Source organism: Corythoichthys intestinalis, chromosome 6 (genome assembly GCF_030265065.1).
Source record: "Corythoichthys intestinalis isolate RoL2023-P3 chromosome 6, ASM3026506v1, whole genome shotgun sequence".
Classification (NCBI taxonomy): Eukaryota; Metazoa; Chordata; class Actinopteri; order Syngnathiformes; family Syngnathidae; genus Corythoichthys; species Corythoichthys intestinalis.
This window is the reverse complement of record NC_080400.1, coordinates 26,131,072-26,151,879: the sequence shown is the minus strand read 5'-3', so window position 1 is coordinate 26,151,879 and position 20,808 is coordinate 26,131,072. Positions and strand designations below refer to the sequence as shown.

The following is a 20,808-nucleotide window of genomic DNA, read 5'->3' as shown; positions in this document are numbered from 1 at the left end:
GGATAAATTTGATTTGACCTTTTGATAGTAATGGAGGATTTGCTTGTTCACTTCTTGGCTGCCATTGAAGGCTTTAGTCATCCAATGCAGTTGAAGTGGGAGGGTTGACAGTGAATGATTATTCGTTCATGTTTTTACACTGCCACCCTCCCAGTTCAAATGGATTGTACATCTACTAGTGATAAACAACTAGGTAACTTTTCAACCTTTATAAAATATTTTCATAACATTTGTGATGATATGTCGACAAACAAATAGTTGAATGACACCTCTTTTATATCTTGAGAGAGTCTGTATCACTTTCACCAGCACTAATTAACTTTAAAGAGGGTGGCAGGAACCCTGCCATTAAAAAACAAAAAAACAAAAAAAAAAACAAAAACAAAAAAAAAAACACTATTGTGCTGACTGCTTTGCGACATACGTCACTTCCCCCTTTCCCCATTCATTATAAAGACGGATGTCCATGCTAAAGTTTTCACATGAATTCTGTAAAGATGGCACCAAAGACAGAAAGTTTTTGTCTGAGGAGGAAAAAGAAATGGAGTCTACCAGGATATACAGAATAAACATCGGCCTGGCTTTCACTTGCTGCCATGACGCACCCCACCCAATCCCCCAACCGAACTCGTAAGCCACACGGTTGCTAACCGTCATATGCTATTGTTTAGCCACAACTGGATTCATTACCTTATTACTTTTCATCCTTCTCACACCCGCTGGAAACAGAGGAACAGTTTACGTGGCGACTCTGCAACAGGAAGACGCAATGACTGTGTTGCGGAGTGGCCTCGCATTCATATGGTGTCGGCTAAGACAAAAGGCGAAGACGAAAAATTCTGAATCCAGCCTCCAAAGTGGAAGAATCCGATTGCATGGGATTGAGGAGGGCTTCCTCGGCATGCATATCAAAGGCTCCCGCTGCGCAAGACCGCGCCGATAACGTCAGCACTCGTACACGTCACATTGGGCGTGCACAGCGGTGCTACTAAACATTAAAAACAGCAAATATAGCGGAATGTCTGTTTTAATAATAGTTTTAATAATACTTTTAAATAAATATGTTGAATGTTTCCATTTTTGTGCCTTTTTGAAAAAAAGAAAAATACCATTGCTTCGAGTGGGCCGTTCATATTTTTTTCCGGGCTGAGGCAGCTTGGTGGGGTCAAAGTGCATCATTCTCTGTCGCCCAGTAAATCTGCACTGCCCCCTTGGGCACTACATCGTTTTCATGAGGAATTGCGACATTGTTCGAATGGAGACGCAAAGGCAAATTTGAAATTTTTCGTATTCTCGGAGAGTCATCATGTAAACGGCGCCAGAATTGTTGTTTAATCCATCTGCAGGCGACCATCATGATTTTACAACAGCAAAGGCAAAACACTACTGCCTTTGTCCACCGGCGTCGCTAAAATCGGCCAAGACGGAAAAGTTACCACGTATTCCTTTAAATAATTTTACTTTTGTTTTTTAGAGCCAAATGATTGGACGTCTATCATCGTTAATTGCACTGAAAGATTGGACGTCTATCATCGTCAATTGCACTGAAAGATTTCATTTAAAAACAGTTTCATTTTGTTTTGTTTTGTATTTACTGTATGTAGGAACAAAAACTGTAATGAGTATTTTTTTGAGTATTAATATTGAGTTGAAAATTTTAGTATAGTGACAACAGTAGTCTTTTGGTGTGAGTATCCCTGCGGCTTATAGGCCAGTGCGGCTTATATGTAAGAGTGTGACAATATCTCGATACAGCAATATATCGCGATATTTTGCAACCCGATCGATTATCGATATGTTCCCGCCAAGTATCGATACTTTTATTTAATATATTGGCCATACAATGGAGTATGGATGCTGTCAACTGCTCAACGTTTGTTGAGCAATTCCTTGGCGGTCCACTAGGGGCGCTCGGGAGTGGCGGTGAGGGTAAAGTGCGCACAAGTCGTCTAGAGAACAAGAAATGTAGCTCCAAGTGGGTTGAAAAAATAAAAAAGCTCTGTGAGAACGGTGGAGGAAAAAATGAGCAAAATATTGCTACAAATCACACATGGGGACACACTTTAGATTTTACACCAACAAGAAAGGAAGTAAGGTGAACAAGTCTTAGAAAAATAAGTTTCACTTGCAGCTGGTGAAGTAGTGGACACAGGAGTTTGTGAGCTTAGCTTTCATCACTTGAGGTAAGAAAGTTTTGCAATGTAATTGACTTTTTAATTTACATGTATTATTTTGATGACATTTGGTGTTGAAAGATATAAAATAAACCAGGACCCTAAACTGGATGAAAATGAATATCGAACAAGCCCACATTAATTTACCGATTTATTTGTTATTATTTGAGAACCACTTTCCATCTAGTTTACTACACAAACTGTTATTACTGTCATTTTGATACAATAAGCTATAAAAATGGTTTGAATAGGTTCCAAGATATATAAAGTGATGTGCATGATAATTAATGTTGCTTACATATTAAAAATAGGTAATTATTGCATTTTTAATTTCTATACATTCAATTCATATTTTTTTTAATTCAATACTTCCAACACAAAAAAAGAAAATCAGGATTTCAACTAAAAAGCTATGAAGTAGCTAATATTTTTAGTTTTATTTTGTTGTTTTTAAGGTGAGGAAGACTGTGACTGAGCAAGTCTGGCATCTTAAATGCTGAAGCAGATAGTGGAAGTGCTCAAACCAAGCAAATCAGGTCATATACGAAGAAAAGACCCACCAATTTTATCATTGCCCCACTCCAAGCTCAACTGCTGACACCTATGGCACTTTTTATTTATTTATTTTTTTAAAAAGATTTAAAACTTTAAAGAAATTAAGGGTGCCATTCATCATGATCTCTCAAAGTGATATCAGTGGTCGTGGTTTGTTTCCTATATATGTGCAGGGGCACAATTTGCAGTAGATTTATATTTTATAGCAATGTTGCACAGAAAAGGTGTCACTGTTTAATAAATGACTTAAACAGTATTTTTTTCTATTTTTAAATATCTTTTTTTTTCCCCGTTTCAACAGTTGTATCGTAGAATGTCATGTATCCAATTTCTGACCAATATATCGAAAATCACTGCATCGTGATATCGTGAGATAATCGTTATCGTGAGCCTTGTATCGTGAATCGTATCGTATCGTGAGGTGCCCTGAGGTTCCCACTCCTACTTATATGTGAATAAATACTAGTGATGCACGATAATGCATTTTTCAACCGATACCGATAACCGATAATTTCCTTCTCATTCCAACCGATAACCCATAATGTCAAGCCGATAATTCTATGAAAAGATTTATGTAACATTTTAAAGTATACACAAGAGAAAATATTAGTGTGCAAAAATATAATTTATTGCTCTTTTTTCATAATCAAATGTGAACAAGTAATAAATTCAACATCTAAATAATGACAGATTGTATAACATTGTGTAATGGTAAACTTTGGCAACAATTACTTACAGAGTAAATACCTAAGTTGCACAAAAATGCCTTTGAAAGTAAGCCATTCCTAACATATATAACATTACTACACTGCAAAAAAACACCTCCTTAAAACTAGTCAATTTCAAGTGTGAATCTCTTGGAAATAAGTGAAATTATCTGCCAGCGCTTCAAGTGTTTTTTTCTTGGAAGAAAAATAATTAGCTGAAAATAAGCTTAACAGCCTTATTTTAAGCAATAAATTATTATACTTAATCCTAAAAAAACGTGTTTGTCAGAAATGTTCTTTATTCAAGAATAGGTATGGTTTAAAACCTTATTTGAAAGCAATTTTTAAATTGAGAAGTGTTAATGTGTGCCAATATGTTTTGATTATCTACTGTGACTGTAACTGAGCAGACAAATAAGTTAAATAATTTGCAAAGTGATTGCTAATGTTATATGCTTTGTTGCACATTGTGAAAATGATTAACTCAAAAGCGGGAGATGTCATGTATCCATTGTACAGCGCTTTGTTTACATTTGCGGCACTCACGACACTTGCTTTACGGCAGCTCAGCTGATACATGGCAGTATTATTAGGCCGGAGTTGTAGCTCGCATCCCCGTGCGTGTGCCTGAGTTTTGTTAAGCTGAAAATAACGGCAGCGTGGATGAATTTATCCTTGTGTAAAAAAAAAAAAAAATCTCCCGCCTATGCCCTTCAGTCCGTCCGTCCGTCAAATTGGCACCTGCGCCAGGCCTCTGTCTGGCTCGATGAGTGGAACCAGACTGGCGGCGGCAGCTACCTTTTGTAACAGATATCCGCTCGCCCCGGCCGGCTCGCTGCGGCATATTTGGGGGCTGGGCCTGCTCTGGACGGAGGCGCACGGCGTGGGGGAACGCTTGAGAAACTCTAGGGCAAGGCGGTGGCGGCCTGCAAGGACTGGCCAGATCGGCGGGCTCCGTCGGAAGACAGTTACTTGTCGACTATCAGTTTCGTGCCGGTGTTTAGTATAGATGGAGTTTACTACCCGCTTTGGGCTGAATGAGGACGCTTTTTTTCCGCCTCGTGAAACCTCTGCAGTGCATGTTTTGCAGATGGCGAGAGCGTCGTTTTTTTTTACACAAATCCAGCCACGCCAGTGACAGCTGCCATTATCTCAAACTGCTTCTGTTGTGTAACTCCGCCTCCTCAACCCCTCCTCCCTCAGGGGCTTCAGAGTGGGGAGGGATTTAGTAGCCAGCGGTGCTGAATTCTTCGGTTGCGCACATTTGGAGGCTAAATCAAATATAAAATTATCGGATTGCATTATCGGTTGAATTTTTTAAAATCTGGATTATCTGTGTGACGTCATTATGGCTATTATCGGCCGATAATTATCGGTAACCAATATTATTGTGTGTCTTTAATAAATACAGTTCTGTTTTCTGATTTAATTTGGTGGGTGCTGCTTTAGTCCAAAAACTACACTACATTTCAAAGGGGTCTCATGTGTTAGATTTACACATTATGTCAGGGGTTACACATTAGGTCATCTCCATGATGAAGAGGTAGATTCAAGTGTTGTGCTTTGCGTTGGCTTGTTGCCCGCGAGGCGACGGTTGGTAACAACAACAACAACTTTGAGGTGTGCAGAATTCAGTGGATTTCTTGGCAACTTCCAAAGTACACATACACTGTGGATACGTGACACTTGTACAAGTACGGGTTTCACCTTACTAGGAAAGGCTTTAATTATGAATATGTTGACACACACACACACACATACAGCAAACAAATAAGCCACAAGCCAACCATTTGAAAAGGCAGGTTGTTAATACAAACAGGTGTGTGTTTTTTGTTGTTAAGCAACATAGGGTTTCACCACAAAGCCTTTGAACACCTATAGTTTTGTCAAGGGCCAAAAAGCTTTCGTTAGATTAAGAGTTCCCTCCCACAATGTAAACAGGCATTTGTAATGACAGTTCATGCTGCACATTTAGTCCTCAAATGTATGGCCTGCGGTTAGCATATGTGCCTCACAATTCTGAGACACTGGGTTTGAATATCAGGTGTCATGGCTATAAGTATTCAGTATTAGAAAATGGTTACAGCAAACAAGGAAATACTGGTCCTTCTCAAAAAAAAAAAAAAAAAATAGCATATTGTGATAAAGTTCATTATTTTCTGTAATGTTCTAATAAACATTAGACTTTCATATATTTAGATTCATTACACACAACTCAAGTAATTCTAGCCTTTTGTTGTTTTAATATTGATGATTTTGGCAAAAAAGTCAAGAAAAGCAAAAAATCCCTATCTCAAAAAATTAGCATATCATGAAAAGGTATTCTAAAGAAGCTACCTAATCATCTGAAGCAACGAATTAACTCAAAACCCCTGCGAAAGATTCCTGAGGCTTTTAAAAACTCCCAGTCTGGTTCATCACTCAAAGCCGCAATCATGGGCAAGACTGCTGACCTGACTGTTGTCCAGAAGGCCATCATTGACACCCTCAAGCAAGAGGCTAAGACACAGAAAGAAATTTCTGAGCGAAGAGGCTGTTCCCAGAGTGCTGTATCAAGGCACCTCAGTGAGAAGTCTGTGGGAAGGAAAAACTGTGGCAGGAAACGCTGCACAACCAGAAGAGGTGACCGCACCCTGAGAAAGACTGTGGAGAAGGGCCAATTCCAGACCTTGGGGGACCTGCAGAAACAGTGGACTGAGTCTGGAGTAGAAACACCCAGAGCTACAGTATTGAGTGCATAGCTGATATAATTAATAGAAGGTTGACTTTTTTGTATAAAAAAACACTTTTTTATATTGGTCGGAGGAAATATGCAAATTTTATGAGATAGTGATTTTTGGGTTTTCTTCACTTTTTTGCCAAAGTCATCAATATTAAAACAATAAAAGGCTTGAAATACTTCAGTTGTGTATAATGAAGCTAAAATATATGAAAGTCTAATGTTTATCAGTACATTACAGAAAATAATGAACTTTAGCACAATATGCTAATTTTTTGAGAAGGACTAGTATATTTGTCATTCATTCAGTGACGGAGTTCAGCCTGGAAATGACAGGGGTGTTTCTGGAAAAAAAAAACACAATCGTAGCCTTTTTGCAAGCTCTGTTGCCATTAGTCCTCTCTGTTTCCTCCAGCTCCATTTACTTCCTTCCCTTCTGTCATGGATCCGTCTCAGGGTGTGGGGTCTCCGCCAAGCCGAGCGTGCCCACAGACAAATATTTGCTGGCAAAGAGAGGACAATTTGGACTGTGGCACTACCAGAATCATTCCTTTCTTAGAATTATAACGAGCAAACCAACTGGACTCGATGCAAAACATCAATTCCAACCATTGCAAGATGCTTAGAAGCGCTCAGATGTAAAATAGATTAGATGGTGCTTTTGACCAAGAGCTCAAGTTAAGGAATGGGTGATTAAGAAGATTAGCATCGCTCTTTCGGCAAGATCAAAAGCACAAACTGAAAGCAAGATCCGGCCTGCTACAAATCATATGCATCAACTTCATGCTTCTTGATAGAATACCAAAACTGACGTCTGTCGTAACTTTTAATAACGTCAAGATAATACAAGCGTTTGGTTACCAACCTACTGTTTAAACAATTTTACTAAACAAGTAAAAAAAAAAAAAATAAATAAAATAAAAATGAGACCATCTGACGAAATGCATTTGAGCAAAAGCTAACGCTTTTTACATCACCGCAATTCAATCTTGCAGCGTATACTTCCCTAGGCTATAACTACCATATTTCTTTCCAATCCGAATAACAGAGGAGCAGAGACGGAGCTAGCGGACAGGCAAGCCAGGCAGTCGCTTGGGGACCCGGCCAATAAGGGGGCCCCAAGGGCTTTCAAAATGTACTCCACAGAAATGATAAAAATCGGCCACTTGCACTTTACCAACTTAGCTGTATGGAGGCTCCAAACAAAGTTTCGTTGTGCTTTTTTGTAACAATGACAATAAATATTCTGAATCTGAATCACTTGACACTGGAACCCGCGTATTTTGTGAAAGTGAAATTTAAGTGTATTTGTAAGTGGGCACGTTTATTTTATTGGATGTGATTTATTTACAATATTAAATGATTTTGATTAAAATATTTTGTAATTATTGTCTACCAACTTCATTTTTCTTTTGATGTGGCTTCATACATTGTTTACTTATTTATTGTACATTCATGTGTGCAAAAAAACAAATTTTTGTGATGTACTCAAGTGCGGTGGGGGCCCCAGGGATTTCTTGCTTGGAGCCTCAACAGAGGCTCGAACAACACACTGACACTCGAGGACGAAGGACGCATTTTCCTGAGCTACGTTATCTGTCTGTGATGACTCAGCCGCCAGCTGGAAGGAAACTTTCGAAATATGCTTAATACAACGAGAAAAGGTGACAAGTCTGAAGACAAGGAAGATTTAAAATCTTCTATGCAAAAATTAGAGCAAAAATTAGAGCAAATTATGGCTGAATTCTTGGTCCAAAATCAGGACCTCATGAAGGACCTCAAGAAGCAGAATCAAGACATCTTGAAGGAAATCCAACTGAAAATGAGCAACTGAAGAAGATGATGAAAGAGAGAGATGATCGTATCAAAAAACTAGACGATTTGGCAGAGGATCTGGATCAAAGTGGTCGTGCAAACGATCTCCTCATCACCGGTATCAAAGTGAGAACACGCAAATATTCGCAAGTTGCTCAGGGTGACCATGAACCAAAGTACGAAACGGTGGAAAAACAGGTGACTGACAAGTTGCAAGAATTGGGAATAAGAGTGGAACATCAATTCATTCAACAATGCTTTCCGCTAGCTTCACGAGGGAATAAACCACCAATGATACTTATGAAGCTTACTGATAGAAAGAACAAGATTGCTCTCCTCAAGCAAGGTCGTCTCCTGAAAGGCTCTAACATCTTCTTCAACGAGAATCTAACCCGCCGCAACGATGAAATAGCAAGAAAGGCGCGTCATCTGACGAAAGCTGGAAAAATTGAGAGTACATGGACCGCAGATTGCAGAATTCACATCAAAACAAAAGTCCAGAAAAGCAAAGTTATCAAGCAAGTCGAAGATCTGGCAGCTTATGAAAAAACTAATCATGCCTCAAGTAGCGGACTCTATGCTCTCATTACAATTACAGTTGGAAGACCAATTTGAAGCCTGATAAAAACTTTTACGTCAACAGACCGGAGGAGTGCAAATACTACATTGATGATCAATTTAACAGCTCTTTTAAATTGGACGGTAAGCTTTCATTAATTCATTTCAATAGCAGAAGTCTCTACAAGAACTTTGAACACATCAAGGATTATTTTACACAAGTAAAAGCTCTGACTTTAACCTTCAATGTTGAACTTTTCACTGAATGTGCAGGAAAACTTCTGTCGAAAATGAATAACAAGCATGTCTTTGTTTGTGGAGACTTGAACATTGATCTGTTAAATCCTAACAAGAATTTACAGTACATATTGAGGATTTTACTAGTACTATGTATACATTAAGGCTGCATCCACTGAGATAAGGCATCTGGTCGGGAAACTGGGAAACACAGCTTCGGCAGACGTGCAAGGCATGGACATGAGGCTTATAAAACTTATAATAGAAGACATTCTTCAGCCTCTAACATATATTTTTCATCTTTCTAGGTCATAATACGAATTGTACAAAAGGTAAATAATGTCTGGGTGGCAATTCAAACTTGTAAACAAAACCAAGTGTACTCAAAACAAAGGAGGGTCTCCAATGCAAACAGAACTGAAACAGACATCACAAGGACAGATAATCTTAACGACATGGAACTGGTAAATTGGCCACTGAGTGCCCTGGCCAAGATCTTACAATGCGGCCAAAACCTGGACAACGCGCCTGCCTGGATCGAATCAACTGAATAAACCAACTACTGAATTATGAACTAATCTACTGGATCCAATCAACATAACAAGCACATGGACACGATCGACATGGACTATTGGGAAAATGAACAAACCCTGGACAACGCGCCTGCCTGGATCGAATCAACTGAATAAACCAACCACTGAATTATGAACTAATCTACTGGATCCAATCAACATAACAAGCACATGGACACGATCGACATGGACTATTGGGAAAATGAACAATCAAAGGGGATGGTTAAATAAAAATAAAAAAGAACCTTGTAATCACTACGCAATCTGAATGTCAAAAATTGTTGTTCGATATTTTCTGCGTCCTAAGGTATAGACCCCACTCACCAACGTCACACAATGACGTGTCGCTGTATTGTGCCGCCATATTGTCCGTCATTGTGTGTCCGTATTCTCAATGGCCTCAATTTATCGTGCAATTTATAGTGCAATTCACGGAAGCCCCGGTGCTTTCAGATTCTGTAAACTCATTGGATATGTTGCATAAAAGGTGTTATGTGGAAAAGCTTCGGTCGATCCATTCGCCAGATCCATATTTGATGCCTAAATCGATATTTTTCGACCCGCTGTCTTCGCCGTATCTGCCTGACATCTGCCACCCTGATATCTACAACTATCTTGTCCACAGAAACTCAGCCTATTCTCACGAAACTTTGAAAAACTTTAAGAGCAGCACTCTAAGCAACATTACCCCGTGTGAACCTTTACTTCCAATTTTCTAAAATGGCGACAATCAATAAAAAAAAAAGTTGAATGCGATCGCCGACGCTTCAAGGATAGGTGGATATTGGACTGTTTCTTCAATAAAATACGCAACAACTGTGTCTGCCTCATTTGCAAAGAGACAGTCGCTGTTTTCAAAGAGTTCGATGTAACTCGATATTACCAAACAAGAAAGGGTGACATGTACGACAACATTACAGAGAAGATACGCAGCGAGAACTGAAAGCAACTTGAAGCTAGTTTAATTTCACAGCAGCAGTATTTCGCAAGAGCCCGAGTGTCGAAAGAGAACGCCACAAAGGTGAGATTGTTGAAATTATGAATTAAAAAAAATAATAATAAAGCAAATGTGACACACAGAAGGGCTTGCTAAAATTTGTTTAAATATATTGTTCTACGTAAATCAGTCAAGGTAGCCCCCCACATTTTTACCACACCAAATCTGGCCCCCTTTGCAAAAAGTATGGACACCCCTGTTTAACTGATGATCCGTAGACGAGGCCAGCTTCTTTCACTTGTTACCAGCTAAATATTATTCAAAATGTAATGATGGTGGAAGAAATAAGCATCTTGAATTTAAAACTGTATGTTGTCGGCGATTAGCCTTGCAATGATCTTAATTGTGGTTGTCAGCCCAAAACCCTCTAAATATATATTAAATGCATCTTACCAGATATAAAATCATAAAATGACTACTACATAATCTGTGGTGATCGTTTGGTGCCCAGTTTTCTCGTCTAATTGCAGCGGTCCATCTCGCTCTCCTCTCCGGGTCTCTCGGAATACGGTAGAACTTCAAGTCTCTCCGTCTATCTTCTCTGTTACTGCAACCAACCGCCACACACGCCTTCACCATTTTGATTATTAATGTTAACGAGCAGAAAAACACGCCATAATAGGAGGAATTTACGTAGCGGTAATTCGTAATCACGACGAGCTAATGGACAATATGGCGCGGAGGCGTGGTTGTGACGTCATGTGAGTGGGGTCTATACTGGGGGCGGGTTTAAATAAGCTTCGACTTCTCCCGTCTGCCCTTTTCTCTTCGGGTTGAATTAATTGTAAACACGTATAAATGCTGTATGCTTGTTGGATTTGTCATGCCTGAAGGGAAAATAAACAAAAATAAAAAAAATTAATAAAAAATAAAGAGCCTAGCAATGCCACTGCGGAGCAGTAGCAATTTTAGTCTGTCTAAAAAGGCTACAAATCAGGACCTACAGAAAACACTGACAGTCAGATGTGCTTTTTATAGCTGTAATGCCTCACGTGGGCAACCTAAACTACTGTAATAACAGTAAAATTTGAAACTTAAACGGTGTTTGAACTTGAAAAGTTGCAATAAGGTACTTCAATACAATGCCTCGGATTCCGCCAATCATTTGTCGTTCAGCGGATTTCATTATGTTCAAGTATGTTATTCAGATAAATCACTGCAGATTTAAAGCAACACTAGGTAACTTTTCAACCTTTATAAGGTATTTTCATAACACTGATGATATGTCAACTGGCAAGTAGTTTAATGACACATTTTTTGTATCTTGAGGGGTTCTTTATCGCTTTCACCAGCACTATTTAACTTTGAGGAGGGTGGCAGGAACCCTGCCACATAAAAAACTACAAATGCGCTGACTGCTTCATGGCATACGTCACTTCCTCCTTACCCAAGTCATTATAAAGACGGAAGTCGATGCGAAAACTTTCACGTGAATTCTGCAAAGATGGCAGAGCAACAAAAGAGACAAAACGTTTTGTCCGAGGAGGGGAAAAAAGGGAGGCTACCAGGATACTCGAGAAAAAAAATTGGCCCAGCTTTCATTTGTTGGCGTGACGCCCCCCCCAAACGAACTCATCAACGCTGACGAGTTCGAGTGGGGTGGAGGGTTAGCCACACTATGCCACACGGTTGCTAACCGTCATATTGTTTAGGCACAACTGGAGTAATTTCCTTATTACTATTCATCCTTCACACAGCCGCTAGAAACAGAACTGTCATTTTATCCATCTGCAGGCGACATGGAGATCATGATTTTACGACACTGTGTGGGTGTGCGCTGGTCCTTATGGGAAACACAGTCTTCCTTAAGGCAAAACACTACCGCTTTTGTCCACCGGCGTCGCGAAAATCCCCCAAAACTGAAAAGTTACTGAGTGCTGCTTTAAATGTAACATATTTATTCGTTTTCATCAATATTTTTCCCCAAAAAACTTCTATGAGGACAAAGAATAAGAAAATAGATGGATGGCCTGCTCTTGACAGCCGCATAAAATTTGTGGGCTTTAACGGCTTGTGTCCCAGAAACGTCTTTACTTCGCTTTGTCCCACCTTGAGAGCATGCAAACTACTACTACTACATTGGAAGAATGCCCCTCCGTATCAGGTGACCCATCAACCAAGGGTCTATGCTCCTCGTCGAGCTTACGGTGAAGGGAGTGCTCCTGGTGGCCACTCGTATCTGGTGTCACAAAAGCACCTTTCTGCTCAGAAAAGGAGACCACAGCATAGTGGTTCTGTTTGGTTCCGATCCAGACGCTACAGTTGTTGGATTTCAGGACCTCCCCCTTGTTTTTCCCAGCAAACCCCCTCATTGGTGGGCTTATTCTCTTCTTGCTGAGATCAGATGGACCCGGAGCACTGGGGATGCCTCCAAGCAACTGTTCCAGTGGATAAATGAACAAAACAGATAACTGCGTGAGTTTTTGTCTTATTTATTAACTAACTTAAACTATGTAAGGTGATTTTTTTATTCTCTTGCTTATCATTTTGAATGCTGTCAAGAAAGCAATTCTGGTTCACTTGGTGCCATACAGTGACAAGATTCAGAGACAGGTTGATTGCCATTGACTCTTCAGTGACCCAGATGGTCCTCCATTCTCAGATCCCATGCAAACATGAAGTTCATCTGTCAGTGGATTCTTCTGTCCATTGTCATGATAGCAGTGACCATGATGTGCTGTGTTGAGGCCAAGACCACACCCAAGCCCAAGTATTACTACACCAAGAAGCCTCTGCCTCCGGTCACGGCGCACAACCTCAGGATCCCCGGCACACCGAAGCCCAAGATGGGCTATAATCCACCTGAGCTTCGCCCGCTGTCTACCTACCCCATTAATGCTTTTCCTCAGGACCACACAGTAAGCACAGATCCTCCCAGTGTAGGCCCTGACAACTACACCCTGGATTACAACGAGTGTTACTTTAACTTTTGCGAGTGCTGTCCACCTGAGCGAGGCCCCCAAGGTCCAAAGGGAGACGATGGCCCAGCAGGTAGTAAAACACAAATTCTCTTCTTCAGAAATTTTTGGGTATTAATTGCATTTCGTATGAGTTTTAAACTTCATGTACAGTCGCCTGGGAATTGGGGTGCTGAGGGTGCTGCAGCACCCCCTAGTGCTAGGGAAATTTTTTGTTTGTTTGTTAAAAATAAATCAATAAATAAAACATATTGAAACAATTGTATATTTAACTTTGGGGATTAAATATATATCTTGAAAAAGTTTTATTGTTGTTTGACACCTTGCTTGCTACCAGGTCACGTTGGATAAGGCGCTATTGGAACAGAACAGTAACAGTGGAACAAATAAGTATTTAGTCAACCACTAATTGTGCAAGTTCTCCCACTTGAAAATATTAGAGAGGCCTGTAATCAACCATGAGAGACAGAAAACCACATTGTTTGATTTTTAAAGAATTTATTTGCAAATCATGGTGGAAAATAAGTATTTGGTCGATACCAAAAGTTCATCTCAATACTTTGTTATGTACCCTTTGTTGGCAATAACGGAGGCCAAACGTTTTCTGTAACTCTTCATAAGCTTTTCACACACTTTTGCTGTTATTTTGGCCCATTCCTCCATGCAGATCTCCTCTAGAGCAGTGATGTTTTGGGGCTGTCGTTGGGCAACACGGACTTTCAACTCCCTCCACAGATTTTCTATGGGGTTGAGATCTGGAGACTGGCTAAGCCACTCCAGGACCTTGAAATGCTTCTTACGAAGTCACTCCTTTGTTGCCCTGGCTGTGTGTTTTGGATCATTGTCATGCTGAAAGACCCAGCCACGTCTCATCTTCAATGCCCCTGCTGATGGAAGGAGATTTTCACTCAATATCTCTCGATACATGGCCCCATTCATTCTTTCCTTTACACAGATCAGTCATCCTGGTCCCTGGCAGAAAAACAGCCCCAAAGCAAGATGTTTCCACCCACATGCTTCACAGTGGGTATGGTGTTCTTCGGATGCAATTCAGCATTCATTCTCCTCCAAACACGAGAACCTGTATTTCTACCAAAAAGTTCTATTTTGGTTTCATCTGACCATACCACATTCTCAAAGTCCTCTTCTGGATCATCCAAATGCTCTCTAGCGAACCGCAGACAGGCCTGGACGTGTACTTTCTTCAGCAGGGGAAAACATCTGGCAGTGCAGGATTTGAGTCCCTGGCGGTGCATTGTGTTACTGACAGTATCCTTTATTACTGTGGTCCCAGCTCTCTGTAGGTCATTCACTAGGTCCCCACGTGTGGTTCTGGGATTTTTGCTCACCGTTTTTGTTATCATTTTCACACCATGGGGTGAGATCTTGCACGGTGCCCCAGATCGAGCGAGATTATCAGTGGTCTTGTATGTCTTTCATTTTCTAATAATTGCTCCCACAGTTGATTTCTTTACACCAGGCGTTTTACCTATTACAGAATCAGTCTTCCCAGCCTGGTGCAGGTCTACAAATTTGTCTGTGGTGTCCTTTGACAGCTCTTTGGTCTTGGCCATACTGGAGTTTGGAGTGTGACGGACTGAGGTTGTGGACAGGTGTCTTTTATACCGATAATAAGTTAAAACAGGTGCCATTAATACAGGTAACGAGTGGAGCCTCATTAGACCTCGTTAGAAGAAGTTAGACCTCTTTGACTGCTAAAAATCTTGCTTGTTTGTAGGTGACCAAATACTTATTTTCCACTCTCATTTGGAAATAAATTTAAAAATCAAACAATGTTATTTTCTGTTTTTTTCCACATTCTGTCTCTCATGGTTGAGGTTTACCCATGTTGACAATGACAGGCCTCTCTAATCTTTTCAAGTAGGAGAACTTGCACAATTGGTGGTCGACTAAATACTTATTTGCCCCACTGTGACTGTTGACAGAGAAGGTGTTAAAGGGATCCACGGATTGAAAGACTTGTAGTTCTTAAAAGACAAACGTTATTATGAGTAAAAATAATTTGATGTAGGAACCCCTCTTGATGTTTTCGTTTTCATACCATTTAAAAAAAATTTTAACTAGAAGGTCGTTATTGTTATTGACTCTAGCGACATAAACATGTCATCTGTTCAATCCTTTCTATTTCAGCCCGAGAGGAACATTAATGAGCATGACAGCGCTATTGATGTTTCAGAAAATGGGCAGCAAAAGCAAAATGAACAGGAAAGACTGGACGAGAGTAGCAAAAAACAGTTCTGCCAAAATGTGCTACAACGGCGAGATGTCTACGAGAGGCGACACAGTCACGTAACGTATTTAAACCGTCTTTATTTTATATAACTACATTTAGAGTATTTCCTTAAGGCATTTTTAGTACGTTCTGCCTTTATATATCAAAACAAAACAAGATGAAAGCGCACGGTTTTACTTTGGGTGTCAAATTCGCCTCGTGTAGACATTTCGCCGATGTAGGACATTTTGACAGAACACTGGTAGTATGCGTTGAGTGACAGTGACAGTCTACGTCATCATCCTGAGTGTCCATTGCGCGCTTAAAACATGCCGCCCTCCGTAGGTCAAAAAATGTACTAAATATTATAGATCTTTAAATCAATGGCAATATTTTATGTGTTTCTAATAGCATATTATAGTAAAAGAGAAAAATTGTGGCTTTATTGGAGCCTAGAAGTCTTTAAAGCCAAGGTTGCCTTTAACATGGTTCAAAAACAAATTAGATGATTTTTCTTTAAAAAAAAAAAAAAAAAACAGCAAAAATTTCTAAAATTCAATTTGTGGTCGAAAATGAAGATGATTGTGATAGTTTATAATATTGCCCAGCGAGGAAAGGTTAGCTGCAGATTCAGACCATGGAGAACTTCAAATAGTTTGTATTGTAGCCATATTATTGTTTGTTGTTGTCGTTAGGCTGTCGCCGTGCAGAGCGCTGTTAGATATCCGTGTTCGATTTATTTGAGTGTTGTGAAATGTGGGTGTAAAACCGAGGTTTATTTGACGTTTTAGTTTTCAAATGTGTTTGTGTGTCATTGCGCTACCTATCTGTGGGGATTTGCTTTACAAAACACGGGCGCTTTTATTTCCAATGCAAAAACTCCAACACACGGTGTAGGTGAAATAGAACGCTGTCTTTGTCGTAGCCTAGTCGTAGTATGTAAACTATCCAGCATGCGTGTGTACTGCTATTGTGCACGCCTTGTATAGGGCGGAAAACACGGACAAGACTGAAAAAGCAGTTTCTGCTCTTGCACTCCTCTTTAAAAGAAACTGCTGTATTTTAAGCCAAAAAAACTGTTGTGTTTGATAGAACAATATGTCTATATGCTGCCATAGCAGATTCATGGCGCATTAAGGCCCCGAACTATTTTTAATTTGTCCATTTTACCCTGAAAACCCCCGTTTACAGATGTTGCGCAACCGCTTTTGTTTCAACCCAGCCATAAAACGAAAGTAATTAATAATATTTATTATTCAAAATGTCTGTCGTTTTTAGCCTAGAATGATTAATTGATGTCTCATATTTCGTAAAAAAAAAAAAAAAAAACGACTTTTAAAAATTATTAACTCACATATTTTAAACTTTTAAACAAATTATGTCACAATAACAAAATGGCGTCTTTAAAAACGTCACGGATATCTACCTCATATCTATTGCTTAATTGTATTTTATTTTTGTTACTGTCGTATTTTATCCGATTTGTTAGATGATTAATAATCGATCCAAACAAAGAAAAATTGAAAAAAAAAAAAAAAAACGTTTCAAAGGGTAAATATATTAAAAAAAAAAAATCAACCATTCCTTGATGTCTGCGATTTCTGCCTCGCGACCCTTGTTATAATACCATGTTTCACCCATGAAATCCCCAAAAACTCCAGCTGTGGCCATTCACAGCTGTCTCGTGACACTCAGTGATAAATGCTACATGGAGTTTTTGGATCGAAACAAGGTAAGTATGCGATCATATCTCGTTAAAGTCATGGCATCTGTAATTCTGCTCTTGTGTGCGCTCACCTCCAGATTGGGTTTTGCTGTGTAAAAAACATTTAAAAAATTAAAAAAAAAAAAGCCTCCTGTTCAAATTGTTTCTTCTCCCAGAAAATCGAGATTTGAAGCTTTCCAATGATGTATCACACATGCATATCGGACAATTTTGAAAGTTGGCTAAATTGGGGGTCTCAGAGCGGAACTTTAAGTCACCTGGATGTTTTCCATCATAGATAAAAAGCGCGAGCGTGAAAAATTTGGACCGAAAAGGCTGTTTTTGGATGGGAAAAACAAAATAAGATCCTCAGCATCCCCTCCTGAGTGACTTTCAGTGTCCCTGTTCATGTGTCTAGGGCCAACGGGGGAAAGAGGCTTTACCGGGTCAGCTGGCTCACCTGGACCAAAGGGTGCAAGTGGTTCGAGGGGGATCAAAGGGGACAAAGGTATGTAAAAGTCTATTACAACGTCCCAAAACTTTGCACCTAGCATGAGTAGCTCATGCATAAATTGTTCAGTTTCTTTTTCCTGGTCGTGGAAGAGCTTGGTTACTTATTGCATGGAAGAAACGCTCGATCATATCTGCCTGATAGACCAATTAAAAGATTGTTTTCAGTTTTGCAAACGAATCCCTGCTCTGTAAATTTGAAACTGGCTACCAAAAGTAGAAGGGAAAATGGCAAGGACCATGAGTTTGATTGCCCAAATGCACAATCTCGTCCGACCTCTGGTATGTATTGATATTGGCTAATTTCAAAGTTCCTTTATTATTTTTGTGTTTACCAGGGGAAAAGGGTGAAAGGGGATACACTGGTCCAGGTGGATATCCTGGGGTTATGGGGAAACCGGGGCAGAAAGGTACAGTATTTCGAAAAGATTCAGCATTATGTGAAAGTCCTGAATATTTGTTTGAACACGAATTCCAAACTTTTTGCCTGTACTGTATTTAAAAGCATCCTTTTCTCTTATTTAAATAATGTTTTTATTTTAGATTTGGTCTCAAGACAAACACATTGATTTCGAAAAAGCATGTTTTTGTGTTTGTTACATGGATTATTTAAGTTTGAAGGGTCTGACATAATGTTCTGGAATAGGGGTGCTCAAGTCTAGTCCTCGAGAGCCCCTATCCAGTTTGTTTTTCATTTCTCTCTCCTCCAACACACCTGACTCAAATAATCAGGATCATTAATAGGCTCCTGCAGAGCTTGCTGATGAGCTGATCATTTGATTCAGGTGTGTTCAAGGAGGGAGACATGGAAAACAAGCTGGATAGGGGCTCTCGAGGACCGGACTTGGGAACCCCTATTCTGGAATGACCCTTACTTTGCAGGTGATCTTGGACCTAAAGGTGAGAAAGGTGAGGCTGGGATGCAAGGAGTTAAAGGCGATGATGGGCAGAGAGGTGAATCTGGACCGAGTGGGACACCTGGTGAGAAAGGAGAACCGGGAAAAGCGGGGCCAGTTGGACCCCCTGGAGTGAATCTTGGTCCTAAAGGAGATAAGGGTGATAAGGGGGAGTGTGGGACATACGGGGAAAGAGGGCCAAAAGGTAATCGCGGGGACACCGGTGCTCCAGGAATACCAGGAGCGATGGGAATCCCCGGAATCAACGGCAAACACGGATCTGCGGGTCCTGTCGGCGTTCGTGGGGATCCTGGACCTCCTGGAGCACAGGGGGAACCTGGTGTGAGTGGAGCACAGGGGCCACAAGGTGTTCGAGGAGTGCAGGGGCCAAAGGGGGATAGAGGTTACCACGGGATGAGAGGTGAAAGGGGAATGCGTGGCTTTAAAGGAGCAAAGGGATCAGGCTTCCCCACCAAACGCTCAGCATTCAGCGTGGGCATCTCCCCAAAAAGGTCCTTCCCGCCGTCTGGATTCCCCGTCCGCTTTGACAAAGTGTTCTACAATGACGAGAACCACTTCAACTTCAGCAGCAACAGCTTTGTGTGCGTCCACGCCGGCGTGTATGTCTTCTCCTACCACATCACCGTACGAAATCAACCCCTGCGCGCCACGCTGGTGGTGAACGGCTCACGACGGGTGAGGACCAGGGACTCGCTGTACGGCCAAGACATCGACCAGGCGTCCACTCTGGTGGTGCTGCGTTTGGGGGCGGGCGATCAGGTGTGGATTGAGACCTTCAGAGACTGGAATGGGGTGTACGCCAGCAGTGAAGACGACAGTATCTTCTCTGGGTTTCTACTTTACTCACCCTGATGGTGAACATACTGTACATTTTAATGAAGTGGGTGTGGCAGCGGACCTTATACTCATAAACACTTTTGAACTGTACAGTACTTTGTGGTGCAAGTAGTTTTACATTTTATAAACTGTACAAACCCTATTTTGTCTTATGCATTTCAATAAACTTTTTTTTTTTTTTTTATAATGTTCCACTATTCATGGTGGTAATTCATAAAACTGCAAGATTACAACAAATACATACACTGGATACTTTGTTTATGGTGGTGTTTATGGGTGGTATCTACAGTATGTCATACTCAAGCTCGGGTCTTCCAGCAGAGGCCTTGGAGTTTGAGGGTTCTGCACTCTAGCTGCTCCTAGGACTGTACTCTTCTGGACTGAGGCTTCAGATGTTGTTCCTGGGATCTGCTGGAGCCGTTCTCCCAGTTTGGAGGTTACTGCCCCGAGTGCTACCACTACCATGGGAACCACCTTCAACATCCGTTCAACTGCTTTTTTAGCCCTTGGTACTTCCCCACTTTCTCATGTTCCTTCTTCCTGATGTTGGTTTGTATTGCCAAATCTATCATCGTCACTCTCTTCTGCTCTTTGTCGACCACAAACGGTGTCCGGTTGGTTAGCCTGGAGCTATTTGTCAGTCTGGAAGCTGAAATCCTAAAAAACCTTGGCCTTGATGTTCTCAGGCACTCATTTTGGCGTGTCCCTTTGGGATCTGGGCACTTCTATTCCATACGAGTTACAGATGTTCCTGTATAGTATCCCAGTCATTTGTGGGTCCTCTCCAGTAACTCTTACACCCTGTTACAATGTGCAGGACTGTCTCCGGAGCATCTTTACATAGCCTGCACCTCGGGCCTGATCTGCTCTGGTAGATCTTGGCCTCTACAGCCTTTGTACTAAGGCCGGTTCTTGTATACAGTGGGGAGAACAAGTATTTGATACACTGCCAATGTGTTTTCCCATTGGCAGTGTATCAAATACTTGTTCTCCCCACTGTATATCATATAATCATTGTGTATTCTCTATTTTTATGGATTTTATAGATTTGAGAAATATAAATGAAAAAAAAAAACATTTAAAATGATTTAGAAATACACTCTGCACTGACACAGATACATGTCCGATTCTTTTAGACTGGGAGGACTGACTGTGAATGGTCATGTTCCATTGTGCATTGCCATAACTCCCAGATAAGTCAAAATGGATTAAATGGACAGACTGTCTATGACCATCCATCCATCCATCCATCCATCCATCCATCCATCCATCCATCCATCCATCCATCCATCCATCCATCCATCCATCCATCCATCCATCCATCCATCCATCCATCCATCCATCCATCCATCCA

At 40.7% G+C, this 20,808-nt stretch overlaps 1 protein-coding gene across 1 annotated transcript; it reads left to right on the top strand.

Moving 5' to 3' along the window:
• Positions 1-1,993: 1,993 nt before the first annotated feature.
• otol1b (otolin 1b) lies at positions 1,994-19,598 on the top strand. The gene is made up of 6 exons (XM_057839310.1): positions 1,994-2,183; positions 12,634-12,749; positions 12,837-13,325; positions 17,609-17,698; positions 18,039-18,110; positions 18,583-19,598. Exons 3-6 carry the CDS (start codon positions 12,950-12,952, stop codon positions 19,467-19,469), a joined length of 1,425 nt encoding a protein of 474 aa, XP_057695293.1. The 5' UTR covers positions 1,994-2,183; positions 12,634-12,749; positions 12,837-12,949; the 3' UTR covers positions 19,470-19,598.
• Positions 19,599-20,808: the final 1,210 nt, after the last annotated feature.